We start from the raw sequence: 23,461 nt of genomic DNA, 5'->3' as shown, positions 1-23,461 counted from the left end.
TCAGAACATGTCCTACCAACCGATCCCTCCTTTTACTCAAGTTGTGCCACAAACTTGAGACAGCATTATCAGCACCTAAAAGACTCTGAAAGGGCCCTGATTGAGGGTCCCCTTGTGACTGGCCGATCGAATCAGGCAACGTTCAGATTTGTTGCGTATAACTTGGACTGCACGGAAACGTGGTGGGGACGTCCTCATCATCAAGGTTCTGGTGGACTGTGTCTGACCATTACAACAGATGGTCACTGTATTGTGCATCATGCACATCGATAGTCCTTCTGACCCACGTGTGCCATCTGAGAACAAGTAATGGACTCCCTGCCACATTCTGCATCATCCTGCTCCATTGGTCAGAGACTAGCACCAGCCGACTATGGAAATACTGTCCCATGTGTAGGCTGCCGTTAATATCCCAACACAAACGGCAGTGTTTGGAATGGTGCCATGATTGGGAAGCACGGACTGCTGATGAGTGGCATTGCACTCCATTCAATGATGACTCGCGGTTCTGCACAACCCCAAACGAGCAATGCGGGTGAGTATGGCAGGGCTACCTGGGAAGAGGTTCCAATCTTCCAGTGTTTTGGAGTGGCACAACTGTATTAAGGTGTGGGGAGCCATCATGTACCACTTTGGATCACAGCTGGTAGTGATATGGATAACTCTGATGATGCAACAGTACATCAAGGTTATTCTGCACCGCCGTGAGTTACCTCTCATCGGACCGTATCTGGTGCCGTTTATCAACAGGACAACTTTCGTCCACGCATAGCACCCTCTGCATGACTTGAGGTGCTTACATAGCCAGCGATCTCGCCAGATCTGCCCCCAATAGAACATGTGTGGGGAAGCTTCAACGTCAATTCCATCCCAGTATGAAGCATCAGTTTCAACAGTTGTGGTCTGGTTTGAATCATGAAAGGATAAAATATCTTTATGATACGGTTCACAAGTAAATAATTCGGTAGAGGGTAGAAGGGATGCTGTGTCATACTGATAAGGGGCCCATATTGCCATGTTGTTCGAAAACTTAACATAGTTTTGTAATGGCGGCAGTAGCTTCACATATCCTCTCAACTTGCCAAGTTCCTTTTCTTATTTCCCTTCTGTTATGACTACTTCACTTTATTCACACAGTATATGACTATACTATTTATTGAGATTAGCGACAATGGGTATGCAGGCAGCTTACCTCAGAGATAACTCTCAGGGCAGCGCTGACGATTATCGGCTAAGGTTACTGGATCTCTGAGGCGATGAACTGGAGCAGGATGACGGTGTAGGTGAGGATGGTGGCCGCCATCGTGGTCAGCAGGCCGGCGTCCACCGTGAAGAGCGAGCAGGCGCTGAAGGTGACGGGGCGGAGCCGCGCCTGTCGCGACAGCTGCCGCAGCTCGCGAGACACGGCCGGGCTGCCCCGTCCTGCGCCATATGAATCCGTTTCAGTCTCTCGAAAAACAGGGTGTTATTCTCGCACTTTACCCTCTCCACACAAGGCTGAACCTAAGCTGTGAGGCCAGACCTTTCTTCACTGACGCTGTTTTTCACACCAGCAGAGTGAGTATGAGTCTGGTGTTGCGGGTTGCATACATCAGAGATCAAGGTACCGCTGTTACGTCATCGCTATACTGGCCGAGGCCCAAGTGAAAGACAGGCCGCGGCGCGCACGTCACGAAGGTAGTCCTGAACTCGCTCGCTCGCTCAGCTCAGCAGACAAAATGCGTTTCTAAACCTGTTAACTCGCAGCTCGGCGTGTAAGTAATAACGACAATTGCATCTTCCACTGGAATCTGCTATTATGAAGTTTTACTGATGAACAGTACTACAGCAAAATTTAATTTAATATCAGTACTCGATATAAATGGTATAAAGGCTTGTTTGTAACATTTAGTCTCATCTGCTTAACAGTACTCATTACATGCTGAAAGTGGTGCCTTATGCAACTGATAATCATTTTCGCGTGATTTTATTTTATTGTACACCAGTACAGCCGTAACAAATTGTAAGTAGGCCCACGGACTTCCCATCATTATAGGACTAATAAGAGTAAGATTCCATGATAGCGGGTTCCAGTAGAAGATTCAGTTTTCTTTTGTACGGACACGACTAGTTACGAGTTAACAGGTGTAGAAACGTAGTTTGTCTGCTGATCTGAGCGACCGAGCGCAGGACTACCTTTGTGACGTACACGCCACGGCCTGTCTCTGTCGTGGTCTCGTATACTGGCTTTTTTCTTCCGACTATTTACCGTATGCAGGCCGGCTAGCGTTGCTAGGGTTACCGTAGAAGCTGTTTAGGCTTTTTCGCGCCTACTCTGTTTAGCGGCGGTGGCATCGCCGCCTGTCTGCCGTGAGTTGAACGCCGTCTGATTCATGGCCGCGAAACACTGTGCGCCACGGTTCTGTGATTGATGTTACTGCAAAGTGTATCTTCAAGAAACAAATAGAGAAAGAGAGGGAGAGAGAAGTAAACAGAAAGATTGCAGCAGTGATTATACTACCTCTGTTAGTCCTTCTCTCTTCAGATGGTTCTAAGATTAACGGTAGCCTACCATTGTGTCGGTCCAGGTGAATGTCCCTCATATCTTAACACTTCCCCCATCGGTCTATGTCTATGGCGCAAGGCATCAGCCGTTTTCTTGGATGACACAGTATCCAGGCACGACCATCGAGCTGATGTAAGAAGTGATTAATCCTATACGACTAAGACTTGTTCCAGTCTCGAAGATCCCGTGCTCACTGCAGTCGTAATAAATGGTATAGTCTTCATACGAAGCTATATATTCAAGAACATATGCTGCATGGTGTGCTCCGATACACTTGTGCCTGCCCTAGCATTCTACACTTTGTTCAAGTATACCACAGACAGTCGTTTATCCTCCTTTATGAGCAAGTCTCCGGCCTTCAGGTTGTGTGATGAGGCATGGACGTCATGTGACTTGTAGCCTACTAATGATTTCATCATCCCTAAACCACGTAGCACTCGAACAGCCGACCAGGTTCGGCATTTCGGAGATGCTCGTTTCTTGGTACAGAGCAATCTCAAACCATTCGTCGTCAAATTCGATGATGTCAGTGGAGTTCCCCACTTGTCGCCCGTATCGTCGCGGTAATTATTTGCCATTCGCCTCTGGTCAGCTTATACGCTTTCCCTAGCGCGTCACATTATAACACAAATACGGTGAAAAATATACCGAAATGAAAACAAGCAGTGGAAAGTGATGTATACTGCAGATTATTAAGCCTTTGTATACCAGTATTACACTCGGCAGCTGGGTCCTATGACGTCATCTCCGACTTCGGTGTCTACGTGCGCGAGATGATTCGACTCGCCAGTATCCACCGCTGCCCATTTAACTGAAAACTCGTCGCTTGGATCTGTTGTCGGCTACAAGTGGACTATAGCAGCGTAGAAAGGGGTATGTGTACCCGAATTCATAAGCGTATCCGAGGAATCGTGACATTTCTGCCAAATACGGGCAGCCCTAGGGGATGATGTTGAGGTGCAGCGACGGCAGAGGGTCTGGCGCGTCGATTGAGACACCCCAGGTGTCGCTTGCTGCGTCCGCTGACTCAGCCGCCGAGGCACCTTCTAGTGTACTCGGCGCGTTGGGGCCGCCCTCACCTCAGGGTGAGTGGCGGACTGCCACGCGTTCGAGTAGCTCGAGGCGGAGGGTCAATGTGGAGGCTGGCCGGCTGGCCTCGCCCGTTCATCCTCTCAGTGGGCAGGTGGCCGCTCCTTCAGCAGGGCCCGAGCAGGCACACGGGGGCAAAGACTTGCTGGTTATTGGGAGCTCCAACTTTAGGCGGGTGATGGAGCCCCTTTGGGAAATAGCGTATAGGGCTGGAAATAATTGCAACGTGCACTCGGTTTGTCTGCCGGGTGGCCTCATCCAAGATGTGGAGGCGGCCTTGCCTGCGGCTATCTAGCGTACGGGGTGCAGTCGTCCGCAGGTAGTTGCTCACGTCGGCACCAATGATGCCTGTCGCTTGGGTTCTGAGGCGATCCTCAGTTCGTACAGGTGGCTGGCGGATTTGGTGAAGACCGCTGGCCTCGCACGCGGGGTGCAAGCAGAGCTCTTTATTTGCAGCATCGTTCCCAGAGTGGATCGGGGTCATTTGGTTTGGAGCCGAATGGAGGTTCTCAACCAGAGGCTTCGTCGACTCTGTGACGGTCTTGGCTGCAGATTTCTAGACTTGCGCTATTGGGTGGAGAATTGTAGGACGCCCCTAGATATGTTAGGGGTGCACTACACAAAGGCAGCGGCTACTCGGGTAGCAGAGTACTTGTGGCGTGCACATGGTTTTTTTTTTTTTTTTTTTAGGCTAGGCAGTAGTGTGAGGTGGCCTGATGAACACTCACCAGTCGATGTGCAGGCAGGGGAATCAGGACGCGCTCAGTGTAAAGACACTTCAGCTACCAAGATATTAGCAGTGTTCGGAATAAAGTTCCTGAATTCACTGTCCTCCAGGAAGCAAATTATTCTCGGGACTGAGACCTGGCTGAACCCTGAGATGGGAAGTTCTGAAATATTTAGTGAGGGTTGCAACGTGTATCGGAAAGACAGATTAGACGCCGTAGGAGATGGTGTCTTCATTTCTTTATTGAAGTTGACAAAAATATTGTGTCTACTGAGGTCGAAGTAGAGTGTGATTGTGAAGTTATCTGGACACGTTTAACAGGGGTAGGAGAAATAAAGTTAATTGTTGCGTGTTATTATCGGCCACCAGGTACCCCCTGACAGTTCTAGAATCATTCAAAGGGAGTCTACACTCTGCATTGCAGAAGTACCCGGATCATGCTATATTGGTCGGGGGCGACTTCAACCTACCTAGTATAGACTGGGATGTCTTTGGATTCATTACAGGTGGTATAGACAAGTCGTCGTGTGAATTACTTTTGAACACATTATCCGAAAACTGTCTTGAGCAGCTAAATCGACAGCCAACGCGTAAAGGAAATATTTTAGATCTGGTAGCCACGAACAGACCAGACCTCATCGACAGTGTCAGTGTTGGCACAGGGAATAGTGATCATGATGTTATCATTACGACTATGGTTACGAAAGTTGAAAAGTCGGTTAAGCAGGCTAGGAGAGTATTCTTACTAGAAAGAGCAGATAAGCAGTTGTTAGCATCCCACTTAGTAAATGAATCGACTTCATTTACTTCGGGTACGATGGACGTGGAAGAAATATGGGCAAATTTTAAACACACTGCAAATCATGCATTGGAGAAGTATGTGCCGAAAAAGTGGGTGACGGACGGAAAAGACCTACCGTAATTTAACAGCGCAATTCGGAGAATGTGCAGGAAGCAATGGCAGTTGCACTCGCTGTACAAGAAAGATCGGGAGAATTCGGACAGGCAAAAGTTAGTAGAGATTCGTGCTGCTGTAAAAAGAGCGATGCGCGAAGCATACAACCACTACCATCGTCATACCTTAGTAAAAGATCTTGCTGAAAACCCAAGGACATTCTGGTCTTACGTAAAATCGGTAAGGGGGTCGAACGCTTCCATCCAGTCATTCACTGATCAGTCTGGCCTGGCAACGGAAGACAGCAAAACGAAAGATGAAATTTTAAATTTAGCATTTGAGAAATCTTTAACGCAGGAGGATCGTACAAACATACCGACGACAGCTGAAATTTTAAATTTAGCATTTGAGAAATCTTTCACGCACGAGGATCGTACAAACATGCCGCCGGTTGAGTCTTGTACAGATTCCCGTATGGAGGACATAGTAATAGACATCCCTGGGGTCATGAAGCAGCTGAATGGGTTGAAAATAAATAAATCGCCAGGTCCTGATGGGATTCCAATTCGGTTTTACAGAGAGTACTCTACTGCATTGGCTCCTTACTTAGCTTGCATTTATCGCGAATCTCTAGCCCAACGTAAAGTCCCGAACGAATGGAAAAAAGCGCAGGTGGCGACTGTATACAAGAAGGGTAGGACAGATCCTCAAAATTACAGACCAATATCCTTAACATTCTCGAACATATTCTCAGTTCGAATATAATTAATTTCCTTGAGACAGAGAAGTTGCTGTCCATGCATCAGCACGGCTTTAGAAGGCATCGCTCCTGCGAAACGCAACTCGCCCTTTTTTCACATGATATCTTGCGAACCATGGATGAAGGGTATCAGACGGATGCCATATTCCTTGACTTCCGGAAAGCGTTTGACTCGGTGTCCCACAGCAGACTCCTAAGTAACGTATGAGAATATGGGTTTTGGTTCCCAAATATGTGAGTGGCTCGAAGACTTCTTAAGTAATAGAACGAAGTACGTTGTCCTCGATGGTGAGTGTTCATCGGAGGTGAGGGTACCATCTGGAGTGCCCCAGGGAAGTGTGGTAGGTCCGCTGTTGTTTTCTATCTACATAAATGATCTTTTGGAGAGGGTGGATAGCAATGTGCGGCTGTTTGCTGATGATGCTGTGGTGTACGGGAAGGTGTCGTCGTTGAGTGACTGTAGATGACTGTAGATGACTAGATACAAGATGACTTGTACAGGATTTGTGATTGGTGTAAAGAATGGCAGCTAACTCTAAATATAGATAAATGTAAGTTAATGCAGATGAATAGAAAAAAGAATCCTGTAATGTTTGAATACTCCATTAGTAGTGTAGCCCTTGACACAGTCACGTGGATTAAGTATCTGGGCGTAACATTGCGGAGCGATAAGAAGTGGGACAAGCAGTTGTGGGGAAGGCGGATAGTCGTCTTCGGTTCATTGGTAGAATTTTGGGAAGATGTGGTTTATCTGTAAAGGAGACCGCTTATAAAACACTAATACGACCTGTTCTTGGGTACTGCTCGAGCGTCGGATTGAGGGAAGACATAGAAGAAATTCAGAGGCGGGCTGCTAGATTGGTTACTGGTAGGTTTGATCATCACGCGAGTGTTACGGAAATGCTTCAGGAACTCCAGTGGGAGTCTCTAGAGGAAAGGAGGCGTTCTTTTCGTGAATCGCTACTGAGGAAATTTAGAGAACCAGCATTTGAGGCTGAATGCAGTACAATTTTACTGCCGCCAACTTACATTCCGCGGAAAGACCGCAAAGGTAAGATAAGAGAGATTAGGGCTCGTACAGACGCATATAAGCAGTCATTTTTCTCTCGTTCTGTTTGGGAGTGGAACAGGGAGAGAAGATGCTAGTTGTGGTACGAGGTACCCTCCGCACGCACCGTATGGTGGATTGCGGAGTATGTATTTAGATGTAGCTGTAGATTATATCAAAACAATATCTGATCAGTTAGCAGTATTGCTCTGAAGATGGTGTGTGTGTGTGTGTGTGTGTGTTTGTGTGTTGGAACAGTCTTCTGAAGCGTTACAGAAATTAATGATAAGCAGCACAACTCACAATTAGGCCATAAAGCGAAGTTGCCGTGACCAAAATAATACACTACCGACTACTGGCCAGTCACGTAATGCCACTCCACCGCGGGCTCACCAGCGGCCTGTGTAGTCCAGCTCCCGGACGTGTTAAAAGCGCACGCCCCGCCGCACGTCCGCCATGTACGTGCCCGTACAGGCCCGACACAGGCCAGACATGTTACACATAGCCCTCAGCAAGGGCATCACATACACACTGAACCTTACGCTTGGAAACGATCTGGACCCAGACCACAGGCCTGTAATACTGCACAAGGAAGAAACACTGAACAGGAAAGAACCACGCAGAATACTGAACTGCAAGCGCGCGAATCGGACCCTCTTCAAGGAACGCTTCATAATCGTATTCCGGACACTCACGAAATTAAGAACACACAACAAGTTGATGAGGCAGTGGAGGCTCTTATTACTGCTGTCCAAGACACAATGACTGACACCATTCCACATACAACACAACAACACTCGACAGCCCTGCTCCAGATAATCCTGGGCCTTATTTCAATGCGGAACCGCCTCAGGAGATACTGGTAGCGTACCAGGCGCCCGTTCTATAAACTGCACGTCAACAGACTCCAGGGTCCAATACGGGAGAAAATACGAACATTTAGAAACGAGAAATGGGGCAGAAACTCGCAGGGCTAGATACCACACGCCCTGGCGTGCGGAATCTAGCCAGTCGCTCCACAAGAAGAAACGTTACGTTCCTACTCTACAAGGACCAGACGACCCCGCATACTCCGTGAAGGAGAAGGCAGAGCTTTTGGCCACAACACCTGCAGCGTTCCTCATTCCGAATTCGGCTCCTCCAGACCTGGTATTCACACCTGAAACGGACCACGAGATTACACGACTTGTAGCCCAGCACACGCGCGATGGAAACAGACGTACTATTACAAACGAAATTGCTTGGGCTATCAAGCATACTAGTGCTGGGAAAAGCCTCTGGGCTCAATGGCATTCAAAACAGTGTTCTCCTTTTCACGGTAGAGCTGTAGAATACCTTGCACATATGACGACTGCCATCTTAAAACACCAACGGTTCCCTGACTTCGGGAAGGCGACCAAGTCCTGATGTTCAGAAAGCCAGAGAAAGACCACTCCCTTCCACAAAATTACCAACTCATCAGTCTGCTACGCTCACTCATCAAGATTGTTGAGAAGGAAACACAAAACGCATCACTAGGCACTGCATCGCCAATGACACCCGAAGACCGAAGCAATTCGGCTTCAGGAACAAGACACAGCTACAACACGAACAAAGCCACAGAGGCCGTGTTCCTGGACATCGAGAAAGCTTTCGACCGTCTCTGGTACACCGGCCTTTTACGCAAGCTGAGCGATGCTGTTTTACCCGATGGACTCGTACATCTCATATACTTGTGTTTCAGGAAGAAATGTTTCAACACTGACGTGCTAGGCAAACAAACGACAGAAGACGGTATCCAAACTGCAGAACGCCAGCGAAGCATTCAGGGCTCCATCTTATTCATCCTCTCCATTAATGATTTTCCAGCAACACAGAACTCGACGTTAGCCATCTACGCGGATAACAGAGCTATCCTTGCACGAGACTGGAAACTATCTAACATAAATTCACGGATACAGGCGGCACTCAGAACTGCCGAGCCCTGGTTGCAACGATGACGTTTCAAAGTAAACGTCGAAAGTGCGAAGTAGTTCTGTCCACACGCAGGCTGAAGCTGCTGCGCAAACCTCAACACTGTAAACAGGTAACGCTACATGAACGCCCAGGAAGTTTCCGAGAGAAAATCAGATACATCGGTATCTGGCTGAACCGGGAACTGAAGTGGGGTGGGGCGGGGGGGGGGGGGGGGGGGACCACACAGTATACTTTGCCAACAGAGCGCACTTGAGGCTCAAACAATTCTACGCAATGCTCAACAGGGAAAGCACACTGAATAGGGGGATGTCGAGGTCCTTATACATGACACTGATTAGACCACTGATGACGTACGCAGCTCCCGACTGGGGATATTCAGCGCCTACACGCCTGCAGAGCCTGCAGATCATACAGAACAAAGTGCTACGCATCATTAGCAACGCTCCACGCTACACCCGCGCCATGGATCTTCACAGTGACTACCACCTTGAAAAAGGAAGTATTCAAAAAACAAGCGACAACACCTGCAAGCCACTGCCAGTCAGCAACACTGACGATATGCTAGCTGCTATTAAAGCCGACCTACAGGCTACAGCAGGCAAGCCGACAAGCTCGCACAGTAACGCACAAACAAACTGCCGACACTACCCCGCACTGTGAATCCAATATATGATCTATCGGACACTAAACAATGATGAACCCACCTGTTACAGGTACGTTGATGGTGACCGCGAAGCCAACACCGGTACCCACCTGCTCTTGCGAGTAGGGCCGCGCGGGAAAGCCGCACGGTCTTAGGCGTCTTGCCAGGGTTCGCGCGGCTCCCCCCCGTCGGAGGTTCGAGTCCTCCTTCGGGCATGGGTGTGTGTGTTGTCATCAGCGTAAGTTAGTTTAAATTATATTAAGTTGTGTGTAAGCCTATGGAGCGATGACCTCAGCAGTTTGGTCCCGTAGTCCCATACGAACTTACCCCCACCATCCATCCTGCCGAGTAACTCCGCTGCACAACGCCAAACATATCTGAATGCTTGATACCCACTACTGAAAGACCCTACCCTTGCATGACCTGTCGCAGCCACCAAGAAAACCGCTACTACTCTTACAACCCGACCCAACAATCGCAGAAGTTTTTTTTCCCCCCCGTGTCTCTCGCCTTGGCGCTTTTTTTCCTCTGCCCTTCAAATCACCACCCCTTGTTCAGCTTTCGACCTCACTTAGCGAAAACTAATTAATATACAGATATGGTAGTAGACCTTTTGTGTTGGCTGTCATGCCGGTGTGGGCGTGGAGGGGCTCCACTCATAAAAAGAAAAAACAAAGGTGTTTGGTCTCACCGCTTGTAACTACGGACATATACAGACTTGAAGTGACAGTGTTCAGTGACTGTGATAGGGACACAGCGTACAGTTCCGTCTGACATTGTTTGTATTCAGATCCTGTGTGAACTTCAATTGAGAGATTAAATTTGTATTTCCACTCGCGCCCCCAGTCTTTGTTGTTCTGCTCTTCCCGGATAGCACACACACGTCTTTCCTTCTTCTCGTAGTACACGTGCATTGAGCTTACGTTCGTAAACGTTTATTAATACTTGCGATGCCTTCATCTCGTATGTGACGTTAACTGATGTCCATTAAAGATCATAAGTACATGTGTTGTATTGTGAGCCCATCTTATACGATTTACAAAACTGACACATTCCAGCAAGAGTTACGTAAGACTTTCCATCGCTTTTTCATCTTCACAAATGTTAGAATTTTTTTTTTATTTTACTCGAAAAAAAAAGACCAAAGCGCCTACAGTCTGCATCGATGAACATGATGTGGTATCAGATTTCATAAGGACGTACCCTGTCACTTTTCGTCTTTTTTCACAATCAGATGTATAAATTTCGCTATAGCTAAACCACATGCATGGAAATGGCCTGCGAAGCGGCTCCTTTACGTACTTCGGCTTGAATCTTTTTTCGGAAACGGAAGAGTTTTGACTTAATCTCTGTCAAATGACTTGCTTTCGAATGCACCTCAGATAGTATGCCTAAACATGTCGACATCGTTTAGCTGCAGTGTTCTTCTTCGCCTTCTAAGCTGACCCAACTCTGAGAGTCGAACCAGTCTCCGTTCGTCCTCCGTTTAACCCCGAATAGAACATAGCGCTGTGTCTTCGTCCGCCATGGTTGTCACGTCATAGTCTTCTCCTTCCCACAGACCGTAAGACAGTCACATCTCAGCATAAGAGTATACAGATACTGCAGAGCGGCACTTAACCTGAAACTGTACTGCCCTCCCTGTCCCTCGCTGGTGAAGAAGACGATTGGGCTGATGCTACAGGACATACATTTCCTAACAGCCGAGCAACCAAACTTCACATAATTAATTTCTACTCTGCAGCAGAGTGTCCGCTGATGTGAAACTTTCTGGAAAATGTCTGTGAACTTTGGAAGGCAGGAGAAGAGGTGTTTGTGGAAATGAAGCTGTGCGGACGGGTTGTAGGCTGTTCTTGCGTAGCTCAATCGGCTAAGTCAGCCTTAGGTCGTGCGCGGACGTGCTGTTTACGTCCCGTCTGCGGAGTCTCGTGCGCGCGTAGTTGTTTACTTCTTCGTCGGACTAACTAAGAACCCATCACAGTGGACATAACATGGTGCACTAATACAGCAAACCACTATACAGATCAGTTTTCAACCCAATCACGCAGGCCGGAAGCTTTTGAAGTTGAACGTTTTGACCCACAGGACGTCATCGGTATCCGCCTTTCTATTACAAGTAGTGTCGTGTACAAGTTCGTGTACATCAAGTAAGTCAGTGACGATGTGTACAACAGAAGAATCTGAAATTCGAACACTCTGATGGTCATACTTGATCCGTTTCTATCGATCACGCGGGACTCGGCCTCCGTACACTACGAGTTTTCCAACACCCGTTCAAAGTACCACCGGACGCTGTCACCACTGCTTTCCAATCTTACGGCGAAGTGGTCAGCCATATGCCTGAAAAATGGACATACCCTCAATGGAGTACGACAGATTGAAACTGAGTTGGCGACACAAGTGCCGTACTAACTGGTCACCGACCTCTGTAGGGCGATTATTATGTACAATGGACAGCCATGTACTTACCCCGGTTGTGGCCAAGTCGGACACGTCAGGTCGACGTGTCTACAACGACGATTTGCTCAAATCCCGACAGGTGGAACTGTGACTCCGAAGTCGACACCCGTCAGACAGACGCCCCCTACAGGACGAATAAGGTGGAGTCAGAAGTATTGGACGCATGCACTACTTCAGCGCCCTATTCAGAAGACAATCAACGGCCGACCTTGCAGGAGGACACGGGTGGGAAGATGGATACTGACGCACATGTGGTAACAACTGCAGCCTTTCTTACCGAGAGCAGAGCAGTCAAAGAGATCCATGCTCCTTCGAATACTGACACACACGTCCGCAAGCAACATTCCCTGCGAAGACACCAAACAACGGCAGCGTGCTTCGTCAGATGACTGCATCCTGTGAACGTCTTGAAAGGACTGTGAACAGTTGTAAGTAGGCTGTTTAGGTTTTTATGTTGGTAAAGCCACGTAGCGCCTATATGAAAATAACTGACTGTGCTATGTGAAATCTGTGGCTGGTTGGCATTGTTGGAATAATAGCTATTGTAGTGTTGGGCAGTTGGATGTGAACAGCGCGTAGCGTTGCGCAGTTGGAGGTGGGCCGCCAGCAGCAATGGATGTGGGGAGTGAGATGGTGGAGTTTTGAGAGCGGGTGATCTGGGCGTTTGTCCATCAGAGAGAGTTAATTTTTAGAATTGATGTCATGAACTGATATATATATATATATATATATACTCCTGAAAATTGAAATAAGAACATCGTGAATTCATTGTCCCAGGAAGGGGAAACTTTATTGACACATTCCTGGGGTCAGATACATCACATGATCACACTGACAGAACCACAGGCACATAGACACAGGCAACAGAGCATGCACAATGTCGGCACTAGTACAGTGTATATCCACCTTTCGCAGCAATGCAGGCTGCTATTCTCCCATGGAGACGATCGTAGAGATGCTGGATGTAGTCCTGTGGAACGGCTTGCCATGCCATTTCCACCTGGCGCCTCAGTTGGACCAGCGTTCATGCTGGACGTGCAGACCGCGTGAGATGACGCTTCATCCAGTCCCAAACATGCTCAATGGGGGACAGATCCGGCGATCTTGCTGGCCAGGGTAGTTGACTTACACCTTCTAGAACACGTTGGGTGGCACGGGATACATGCGGACGTGCATTGTCCTGTTGGAACAGCAAGTTCCCTTGCCGGTCTAGGAATGGTAGAACGATGGGTTCGATGACGGTTTGGATGTACCGTGCACTATTCAATGTCCCCTCGACGATCACCAGTGGTGTACGGCCAGTGTAGGAGATCGCTCCCCACACCATGATGCCGGGTGTTGGCCCTGTGTGCCTCGGTCGTATGCAGTCCTGATTGTGGCGCTCACCTGCACGGCGCCAAACACGCATACGACCATCAGTGGCACCAAGGCAGAAGCGACTCTCATCGCTGAAGACGACACGTCTCCATTCGTCCCTCCATTCACGCCTGTCGCGACACCACTGGAGGCGGGCTGCACGATGTTGGGGCGTGAGCGGAAGACGGCTTAACGGTGTGCGGGACCGTAGCCCTGCTTCATGGAGACGGTTGCGAATGGTCCTCGCCGATACCCCAGGAGCAACAGTGTCCCTAATTTGCTGGGAAGTGGCGGTGCGGTCCCCTACGGCACTGCGTAGGATGCTACGGTCTTGGCGTGCATCCGTGCGTCGCTGCGGTCCGGTCCCAGGTCGACGGGCACGTGCACCTTCCGCCGACCACTGGCGACAACATCGATGTACTGTTGAGACCTCACGCCCCACGTGTTGAGCAATTCGGCGGTACGTCCACCCGGCCTCCCGCATGCCCACTATACGCCCTCGCTCAAAATCCGTCAACTGCACATACGGTTCACGTCCACGCTGTCGCGGCATGCTACCAGTGTTAAAGACTGCGATGGAGCTCCGTATGCCACGGCAAACTGGCTGACACTGACGGCGGCGGTGCACAAATGCTGCGCAGCTAGCGCCATTCGACGGCCAACACCGCGGTTCCTGGTGTGTCCGCTGTGCCGTGCGTGTGATCATTGCTTGTACAGCCCTCTCGCAGTGTCCGGAGCAAGTATGGTGGGTCTGACACACCGGTGTCAATGTGTTCTTTTTTCCATTTCCAGGAGTGTATATATATATATATATATATATATATACAGGGTGTTTCAAAAATACCCGGTATATTTGAAACGGCAATAAAAACTAAACGAGCAGCGATAGAAATACACCGTTTGTTGCAATATGCTTGGGACAACAGTACATTTTCAGGCAGACAAACTTTCGAAATTACAGTAGTTACAATTTTCAACAACAGATGGCGCTGCGGTCTGAGAAACTCTATAGTACGATATTTTCCACATATCCACCATGCGTAGCAATAATATGGCGTAGTGTCTGAATGAAATTACCCGAAACTTTTGACAACGTGTCTGGCGGAATGGCTTCACATGCAGATGAGATGTACTGCTTCAGCTGTTCAATTGTTTCTGGATTCTGGCGGTACACCTGGTCTTTCAAGTGTCCCCACAGAAAGAAGTCACAGGGGTTCATGTCTGGCGAATAGGGAGGCCAATCCACGCCGCCTCCTGTATGTTTCGGATAGCCCAAAGCAATCACACGATCATCGAAATATTCATTCAGGGAATTAAAGACGTCGGCCGTGCGATGTAGCCGGGCACCATCTTGCATAAACCACGAGGTGTTCGCAGTGTCGTCTAAGGCAGTTTGTACCGCCACAAATTCACGAAGAATGTCCAGATAGCGTGATGCAGTAATCGTTTCGGATCTGAAAAATGGTTCAATGATTCCTTTGGAAGAAATGGCGGCCCAGACCAGTACTTTTTGAGGATGCAGGGACGATGGGACTGCAACATGGGGCTTTTCAGTTCCCCATATGCGTCAGTTCTGTTTATTGACGAAGCCGTCCAGGTAAAAATAAGCTTCGTCAGTAAACCAAATGCTGCCCACATGCATATCGCCGTCGTCAATCCTGTGCACTATATCGTTAGCGAATGTCTCTCGTGCAGCAATGGTAGCGGCGCTGAGGGGTTGCCGCGTTTGAATTTTGTATGGATAGAGGTGTAAAGTCTGGCGCATGAGACGATACGTGAACGTTGGCGTCATTTGGACCGCAGCTGCAACATGACGAACGGAAACCCGAGGCCGCTGTTGGATCACCTGCTGCACTAGCTGCGCGTTGCCCTCTGTGGTTGCCGTACGCGGTCGCCCTACCTTTCCAGCACGTTCATCCGTCACGTTCCCAGTCCGTTGAAATTTTTCAAACAGATCCTTTATTGTATCGCTTTTCGGTCCTTTGGTTACATTAAACCTCCGTTGGAAACTTCGTCTTGTTGCAACAACACTGTGTTCTAGGCGGTGGAATTCCAACACCAGAAAAGTCCTCTGTTCTAAGGAATAAACCATGTTGTCTACAGCACACTTGCACGTTGTGAACAGCACACGCTTACAGCAGAAAGACGACGTACAGAATGGCGCACCCACAGACTGCGTTGTCTTCTATATCTTTCACATCACTTGCAGCGCCATCTGTTGTTGAAAATTGTAACTACTGTAATTTCGAAAGTTTGTCCGCCTGAAAATGTACTGTATGTACTGTTGTCCCAAGCATATTGCAACAAACGGTGTATTTCTATCGCTGCTCGTTTAGTTTTTATTGCCGTTTCAAATATACCGGTCATTTTTGAAACACCCTGTATATATATATATACATATATATATATATATATATATATATATATATATATATATATATATATATAGGGTGAGTCACCTAACGTTACCGCTGGATATATTTCGTAAACCAAATCAAATACTGACGAACCGATTCCACAGACCGAACATGAGGAGAGGGGCTAGTGTAATTGTTTAATACAAACCATAAAAAAATGCACGAAAGTATGTTTTTTAACAAAAACCTACGTGTTTTTTAAATTGAACCACGTTAGTTTTGTTAGCACATCTGAACATATAAACAAATACGTAATCAGTGCCGTTTGTTGCATTGTAAAATGTTAATTACATCCGGAGATATTGTAACCTAAATTTGACGCTTGAAACCTCCAACATTCAGTTGCGTGTTGTAACAAACACGGGCCACGGTCGGCGAGCAGCATCTGCAGGGACATGTTTACGATGACGACTGTGTTTACGAGTGTGGCTGTAGTGCACTGTTGTGGTTTGGTCTAGCTGTCGCAGTGTCCGCATGTAGCGCTTGCTGCTATTGTTATTCTGCATTCGTCTCCGCACGCAGACCAACTGTAGTACACCCTGTTACCAGACGTCTGTGATAGTGTAGTGTTGTAGGAACTGTGACCATGGTGTATTCGAACTCTGAAAAGGCGGCGATGATACTCATCTATAGCGAGTGTCGACGAAATTTAGCTGAAGCCTGCAGGGTGTTTGCAGAACGGTACCCGGACAGAGAGCATCCAACGTGCCGCACATTGTAAAACATCTACCGCCAACTGAATGCAACAGGTATGGTCGTAGCACGCAAACGGGTCGGTAACAGGCCCGTCACAGGAGAAGCGGGTGCAGTTGGTGTGTTAGCTGCTGTTGCCATGAACCCACACATGAGTACACGGGACATTGCGAGAGCCGGTGGACTGAGTCAAAATAGTGTCATGCGCATACTGCATCGTCACCGCTTTCACCCGTTTCATGTGTCGCTATATCAGCAATTACATGGAGATGACTTTAATCATCGAGTGAAATTATGTCAATGCGCATTAACAGAGAATGCGTTGGAGTTCTACCTGTTTACCTATGAAGCGGGTTTCACAAACCACGAGGCAGTGAATCTACGGAACATGCATTACTGGTCCGTGGACAATCCTCGCTGGCTCAGACAGGTAGAGCGACAGCGACCGTGGACTGTAAATGTATGGTGCGGAATCATTGGCGACCACCTCGTTGGTCCTCACTTCATTGCAGGGGCCCAAACAGCTGCAATATACATCGCGTTCCTACAGAATGATATGCCAACGTTGCTCGAAAATGTCCCACTGGAAACGCGTCGACGTATGTGGTATCAGCATGATGGTGCACCTGCACATACCGAAATTAACACTAGGCTGACCTTTGACAGGATGTTCTACGAGCGTTTCATAGGACGTGGAGGACGCATAAATTGGCCAGCCCGTTCTCCTGATCTTACACCTCTGGACTTCTTTCTGTGGGGTACGTTAAAGGAAAATGTGTACCGTGATGTGCCTACAACCCCAGAGGATATGAAACAACGTATTGTGGCAGCCTGCGGCGACATTACACCAGATGTACTGCGGCGTGTACGACATTCATTACGCCAGAGATTGCAGTTGTGTGCAGCAAATGATGGCCACCACATTGAACATCTATTGGCCTGACATGTCGAGACACACTCTATTCGACTCCGTGAATGAAAACGGAAACCACGTGTGTACGTGTACCTCACCCCTCATGGTAATGTACATGTGCGTCAGTGAAAAAGACCAATAAAAAGGTGTTAGCATGTGGATGTAATGTGCTGTTCCAGTCTCTTCTGTACCTATGGTCCATCACCGTTCCCTTTGGATCCCTACGTAATTCGGTGCTCTCCGATACACACGATCGAACAGCGGAGGAGTGGTACTCAAGCGTCAACTTTAGGTTACAATATCTCCGGATGTAATTAACATTTTACAACGCAACAAACGGCATTGATTACGTATTTGTTTACATGTTCAGATGTGCTAACAAAACTGACGGGGTTCCGTTTAAAAAAACGTAGGTTTGTGTTAAAAAACATACTTCCGTGCATTTTTTATGGTTTGTATTAACCAATGACTCTAGCCCCTCTCCTCACGTTCGGTCTGTGGAATCGATTCGTCAGTATTTGATGTGGTTTACGAAATATATCCAGCGGTAATGTTAGGTGACTCTCCCTGTATATTATGACTTTTGAACATTATTAAGGTAAATGCATTGTTTGTTCTCTATCAAAATCTTTCATTTGCTGACTATGCCTATCAGTATTTAGTGCCTTCAGTAGTTAGAATCTTTTATTTAGCTGGCAGTATTGGCGCTCGCTGTACGCAGTAGTTCGAGTAACGAAGATTTTCGTGAGGTAAGTGATTCATGAAAGGTGTAGGTTATTGTTAGTCAGGGCCATTCTTTTGTAGAGATTTTTGAAAGTCAGATAGCGTTGCGCTAAAAAATTGTGTGTCAGTTTAGTGTCGATCAGAAGAAGTAAAGAGAGCAATGTGTGAGTACGTTCAGTTTTGCTCAGCTGTTGGAAATTAAATAACGTAGAGGTTTATCAGCACAGTAATTCATAAATTTTTCTAAGGGGACGTTTCACAGTCTAACGGTGGTGATGGCGATAAAGGAGTCGCAGTAGCACCACACCCTGTAGTTCTCATTGGCGATGGCTCCAGTCCTTCAGACCCCTCTCTAAGGCACTATCGCATGGAGATATCCGCCACAGATTACTGGCCCGTAGCGACCGCGAAGTCTGTCCCAGGAACCACAACTGAGATATTCCATCAACAGTCGATGGTATCTCATGGAATCTGGGCGAACGATTCTGAAGAAGACTCATCGCACATAGTGTCAGACACCGCACCAGTGATTCCATCCGAACAGTGGTGATCCTCTGCCGCTGTCGGTGACTACGATAAGTCATCCTGACATAACGCCGGCAGAGCGGTTTTAGGCGCTACAGTCTGGAATCGCACCACCGCTACGGTCGCAGGTTCGAATCCTGCCTCAGGCATGGATGTGTGTTATGTCCTTAGGTTAGTTAGGTTTAAGTGGTTCTAAGTTCTAGGGGACTGATAACCTCAGAAGTAAAGTCCCATAGTGCTCAGAGCCATTTGAACCTGACATAACGCGACGCGCCCACATCGCTGACACTGGTGTCGATGGCCGACAAGGGTGCGATGGGCCGACTACAAACTTACCGCGTTGCGACATTACTACTATACGAACGTGCACTAAGGTATCTTCACTTCGGGATATGCTACACGTTCCTGCCATCGATACGGCCTTTCTCCGGGAAGTATATGTCGAACTAAGGTATCTTCGCTTTGGGATATGCTACACGCTCCTGCCATCGATATTGCCTTTCTCCGGGAAGTATATGTCGAACTAAGGTATCTTCGCTTCGGGATATGCTACACTCTCCTTCCATCGATATAGCCTTTCTCCGGGAAGTATATGTCGAACTAAGGTATCTTCGCTTCGGGATATGCTACACGCTCCTGCCATCGATATAGCCTTTCTCCGGGAAGTATATGTCGAACTAAGGTATCTTCGCTTCGGGATATGCTACTCGCTCCTGCCATCGATATAGCATTTCTCCGGTAAGTATATGTCGAACTAAGGTATCTTCGCTTCGGGATATGCTGCACGCTCCTACATCGATATAGCCTATCTCCGGGAAGTATATGTCGAACTAAGGTATCTTCGCTTCGGGATATTCTACATGCTCCTGCCATCGATATGGCCTTTCTCCAGGAAGTATATGTCGAACTAAGGTATCTTCGCTTCGGGATATGCTACACGCTCCTGCCATCGATATAGCCTTTCTCCGGGAAGTATATGTCGAACTAAGGTATCTTCTCTTCGGGATATGCAACACTCTCCTGCATCGATATAGCCTATCTCCGGGAAGTATATGTCGAACTAAGGTATCTTCGCTTCGGGATATGCAACACTCTCCTGCATCGATATAGCCTATCTCCGGGAAGTATATGTCGAACTAAGGTATCTTCGCTTCGGGATATGCTACACACTCCTGCCATCGGTATAGCCTTTCTCCGGGAAGTATATGTCGAACTAAGGTATCTTCGCTTCGGGATATGCTACACGCTCCTGCCATCGATATAGCCTTTCTCCGGGAAGTATATGTCGAACTAAGGTATCTTCGCTTCGGGATATGCTGCACGCTCCTGCATCGATATAGCCTATCTCCGGGAAGTATATGTCGAACTAAGGTATCTTCGCTTCGGGATATTCTACATGCTCGTGCCATCGATATGGCCTTTCTCCAGGAAGTATATGTCGAACTAAGGTATCTTCGCTTCGGGATATGCTACACGCTCCTGCCATCGGTATAGCCTTTCTCCGGGAAGTATATGTCGAACTAAGGTATCTTCACTTCGGGATATGCTACTCGCTCCTGCCATCGATATAGCCTTTCTCCGGGAAGTATATGTCGAACTAAGGTATCTTCGCTTCGGGATATGCAACACTCTCCTGCATCGATATAGCCTATCTCCGGGAAGTATATGTCGAACTAAGGTATCTTCGCTTCGGGATATGCTACACACTCCTGCCATCGGTATAGCCTTTCTCCGGGAAGTATATGTCGAACTAAGGTATCTTCGCTTCGGGATATGCTACACGCTCCTGCCATCGATATAGCCTTTCTCCGGGAAGTATATGTCGAACTAAGGTATCTTCGCTTCGGGATATGCTACACGCTCCTGCCATCGATATAGCCTTTCTCCGGGAAGTATATGTCGAACTAAGGTATCTTCGCTTCGGGATATGCTGCACCCTCCTGCCATCGATATAGCCTTTCTCTGGGAAGTATATGTCGAACTAAGGTATCTTCGCTTCGGGACATGCTACACGCTCCTGCCATCGATATGGCCTTCCTCTGGGAAGTATATGTCGAACTAAGGTATCTTCGCTTCGGGATATGCTACACCCTCCTGCCATCGATATGGCCTTTCTCCGGGAAGTATATCTCGAACTAAGGTATCTTCGCTTCGGGATATGCTACATGCTCCTGCCATCGATATGGCCTTTCTCCGGGAAGTATGTATATGTCGACGATTTTCCAGAAATGTGCGTCTGCCGCTCATGCCTGTCCCACGCCTCTCCCACAGGCAACGGTGCCCCTAAACTTCTACAGGAAGGAGTAGTGGCGGTCAATACCCATTATCTGCCAGGGACTCGAAAAATGGTCCTGGGTATATGTCTCGTTGACATCTACGCACCTTCTGGCACGAACAGACGTCGCGAACGTTCGCGTTTCCTTGCAGAAGAAGTCGCGGCGCTCTTCCAAGGACGCCCCGTACATTTAATATTCGAGGGTGACTTCAGTTGGGTGCTGGCACTCAAAGACCAGCTCCCTTGACGTAATCCATGCCCAGAGCTCAGGACGATAATTTGGGACCTGCAGATTTTGGACACTTGGCAAAATTATCACGGCCACAGACCCTTGTATACACGCTGCACGAATCACTCTGCCAATCACATTGACGGATTTGTGTTTCACGTTCTGTCACTGCTGAGACGCAGGATGTGGAAATTTGGCTTGCCGCTTTTTCGGACCATTTGGCATACATATATGCTATCAACCATCGCCGATAACGAGTGTGGAGAAGCCGCTGGCCGTGGAAATTAACCGTCACTCGCTAAGCTTACCCGCACTGCCCTCAAACCATTGAGGATACCTGGCTTTAGTGTGACATCCACCTCCGGGAATATCCTATGATGATCCACTAGTGGTTGGACCGCGCCAAAACGGGCCTACGACGAACGCTGATTAACTATGATCGAGATCACGCAGCTTGGTGCAGACATACATTTGATTTCTATTACAAGGCACTGAGGGACTGTGATACTATGACATTATCTCCAGAGTGACAAATGGCGACTCACCACGCTAAGGCTCAGAACATCGCCCACACACGGGGCCACCTAGACGGGGCGGTAGTTCGATCAAGGGCGCAGGATAGGCTAGCAAGTGAACGCCTGTCTATGTTCCGTGTACTTCGTGAACGTAAACGACGCCGAACAGCGCTGTAGACTCAATCGTACGGAGGTCGGTCGACGCCTCTCCACGCAACGTGACATATGCATCGCACTCCACGACTATTATTCCCGTGTTTATTCAGCGTTGGACCGGCAGCGGGCGCGGACGCATCTGACGGCCGTCACGTGAGGCGACCGCTGGCCATCTTGTTTCTTCAAAAATACGAATTGCTGCCCGAGGCAGATACCCTGGTTTGCCCCCCTTCTCTTCCTCTTCCTCAGCCTCCCCCCCCCCCCCCCTAGATCTGGGCCTGTAAGGCACGAGGTCCACAGTCCAACTGAATTAGTTCATATGGTCGCCGACGACCAGCGCCGGACCGCGCGCCACCGGCTGACGCTCCTGAATCGTGACGTTAAGATTTTTGCACGCTGTTGGTGGCACGTTTCCGCTAGACCTTTCACCAAGTTATTTCTGGAGAAGAGCGGTAATCGCCCAGGCCACGAAAATATTTAACAAAACTAAACAGTCTTTTTATTGATTCATGAGAGCATTTAATACAGCCAACACAAAATCTTCAAACCAAAGAATCTCTAAAAACAAAACAACATGAAAAGTTTGAGACTTGTGACCTTAACTGTAGGTAATGAACTCTTTAAGAGCATATAAATAACACTTACCTACTGGAAAACTGCAACTTCATGAATATAAGTAAGCTAAACCCTACAGCAAACACAATAATTCTGTTATACCACACGAGACAAATGATTTACAACAAATAGCTCCGGAATTTGTTGTGATACGTTGTTGAATATTCCCGCTTCAGCCCCTACAGTTTCATGAAGTACCGTAGATGGCGACCCTACACGCAGCCTTCAAAGTGACGTCTGTAAAGGAGGTGGGTTCCAAGCAGAGAGCTGTCATTGAGTTTCTTTAAGTGGAAAACCAGACCATCTAAGATATTCATAGGCGCTTGCAGAATGTCTACAGAGACCTGTTGTTGTTGTGGTCCTCAGTCCTGAGACTGGTTTGATGCAGCTCTCCATGCTACTCTATCCTGTGCAAGCTTCTTCATCTCCCAGTATCTACTACAACCTACATCCTTCTGACTCTGGTTGGTGTATTCATCTCTTGGCCTCCCTCTACGATTTTTACCCTCCACGCTGCCCTCCAATACTAAATTGGTAATCCCTTGATGCCACAGACCTTGTCCTACCAATCGATCTATTCTTCTAGTCAAGTTGTGCCACAAACTTCTCTTCTCCCCAATCCTATTCAATACCTCCTCATTAGTTATGTGATCTACCCATCTAATCTTCAGCATTCTTCTGTAGCACCACATTTCGAAAGCTTCTATTCTCTTTTGTCCAAACTATTTATCGTCCATGTTTCACTTCCATACATGGCTACACTCCATACAAATACTATCAGAAACGACTTCCTGACACTTAAATCTATACTCGATGTTAACAAATTTCTCTTTTTCAGAAATTCTTTCCTTGCCATTGCCAGTCTACATTTTATATCCTCTCTACTTCGACCATCATCAGTTATTTTGCTCCCCAAATAGC

At 47.9% G+C, this 23,461-nt stretch overlaps 1 protein-coding gene across 1 annotated transcript in view; it reads right to left on the bottom strand.

Moving 5' to 3' along the window:
* Nucleotides 1-1,237: 1,237 nt before the first annotated feature.
* The window catches only part of LOC124776144, a 46,937-nt gene continuing 24,713 nt past the window's right edge, over nt 1,238-23,461 (bottom strand). The window contains exon 3 of the mRNA XM_047250980.1: nt 1,238-1,422. Coding sequence (XP_047106936.1) covers nt 1,238-1,422 — 185 coding nt within the window. The remainder of the gene's footprint in view (nt 1,423-23,461) is intronic.

Source organism: Schistocerca piceifrons, chromosome 2 (assembly GCF_021461385.2).
Source record: "Schistocerca piceifrons isolate TAMUIC-IGC-003096 chromosome 2, iqSchPice1.1, whole genome shotgun sequence".
In the NCBI taxonomy this organism is placed as follows: domain Eukaryota; kingdom Metazoa; phylum Arthropoda; class Insecta; order Orthoptera; family Acrididae; genus Schistocerca; species Schistocerca piceifrons.
This window is presented reverse-complemented; position numbering and strand designations above follow the sequence as displayed.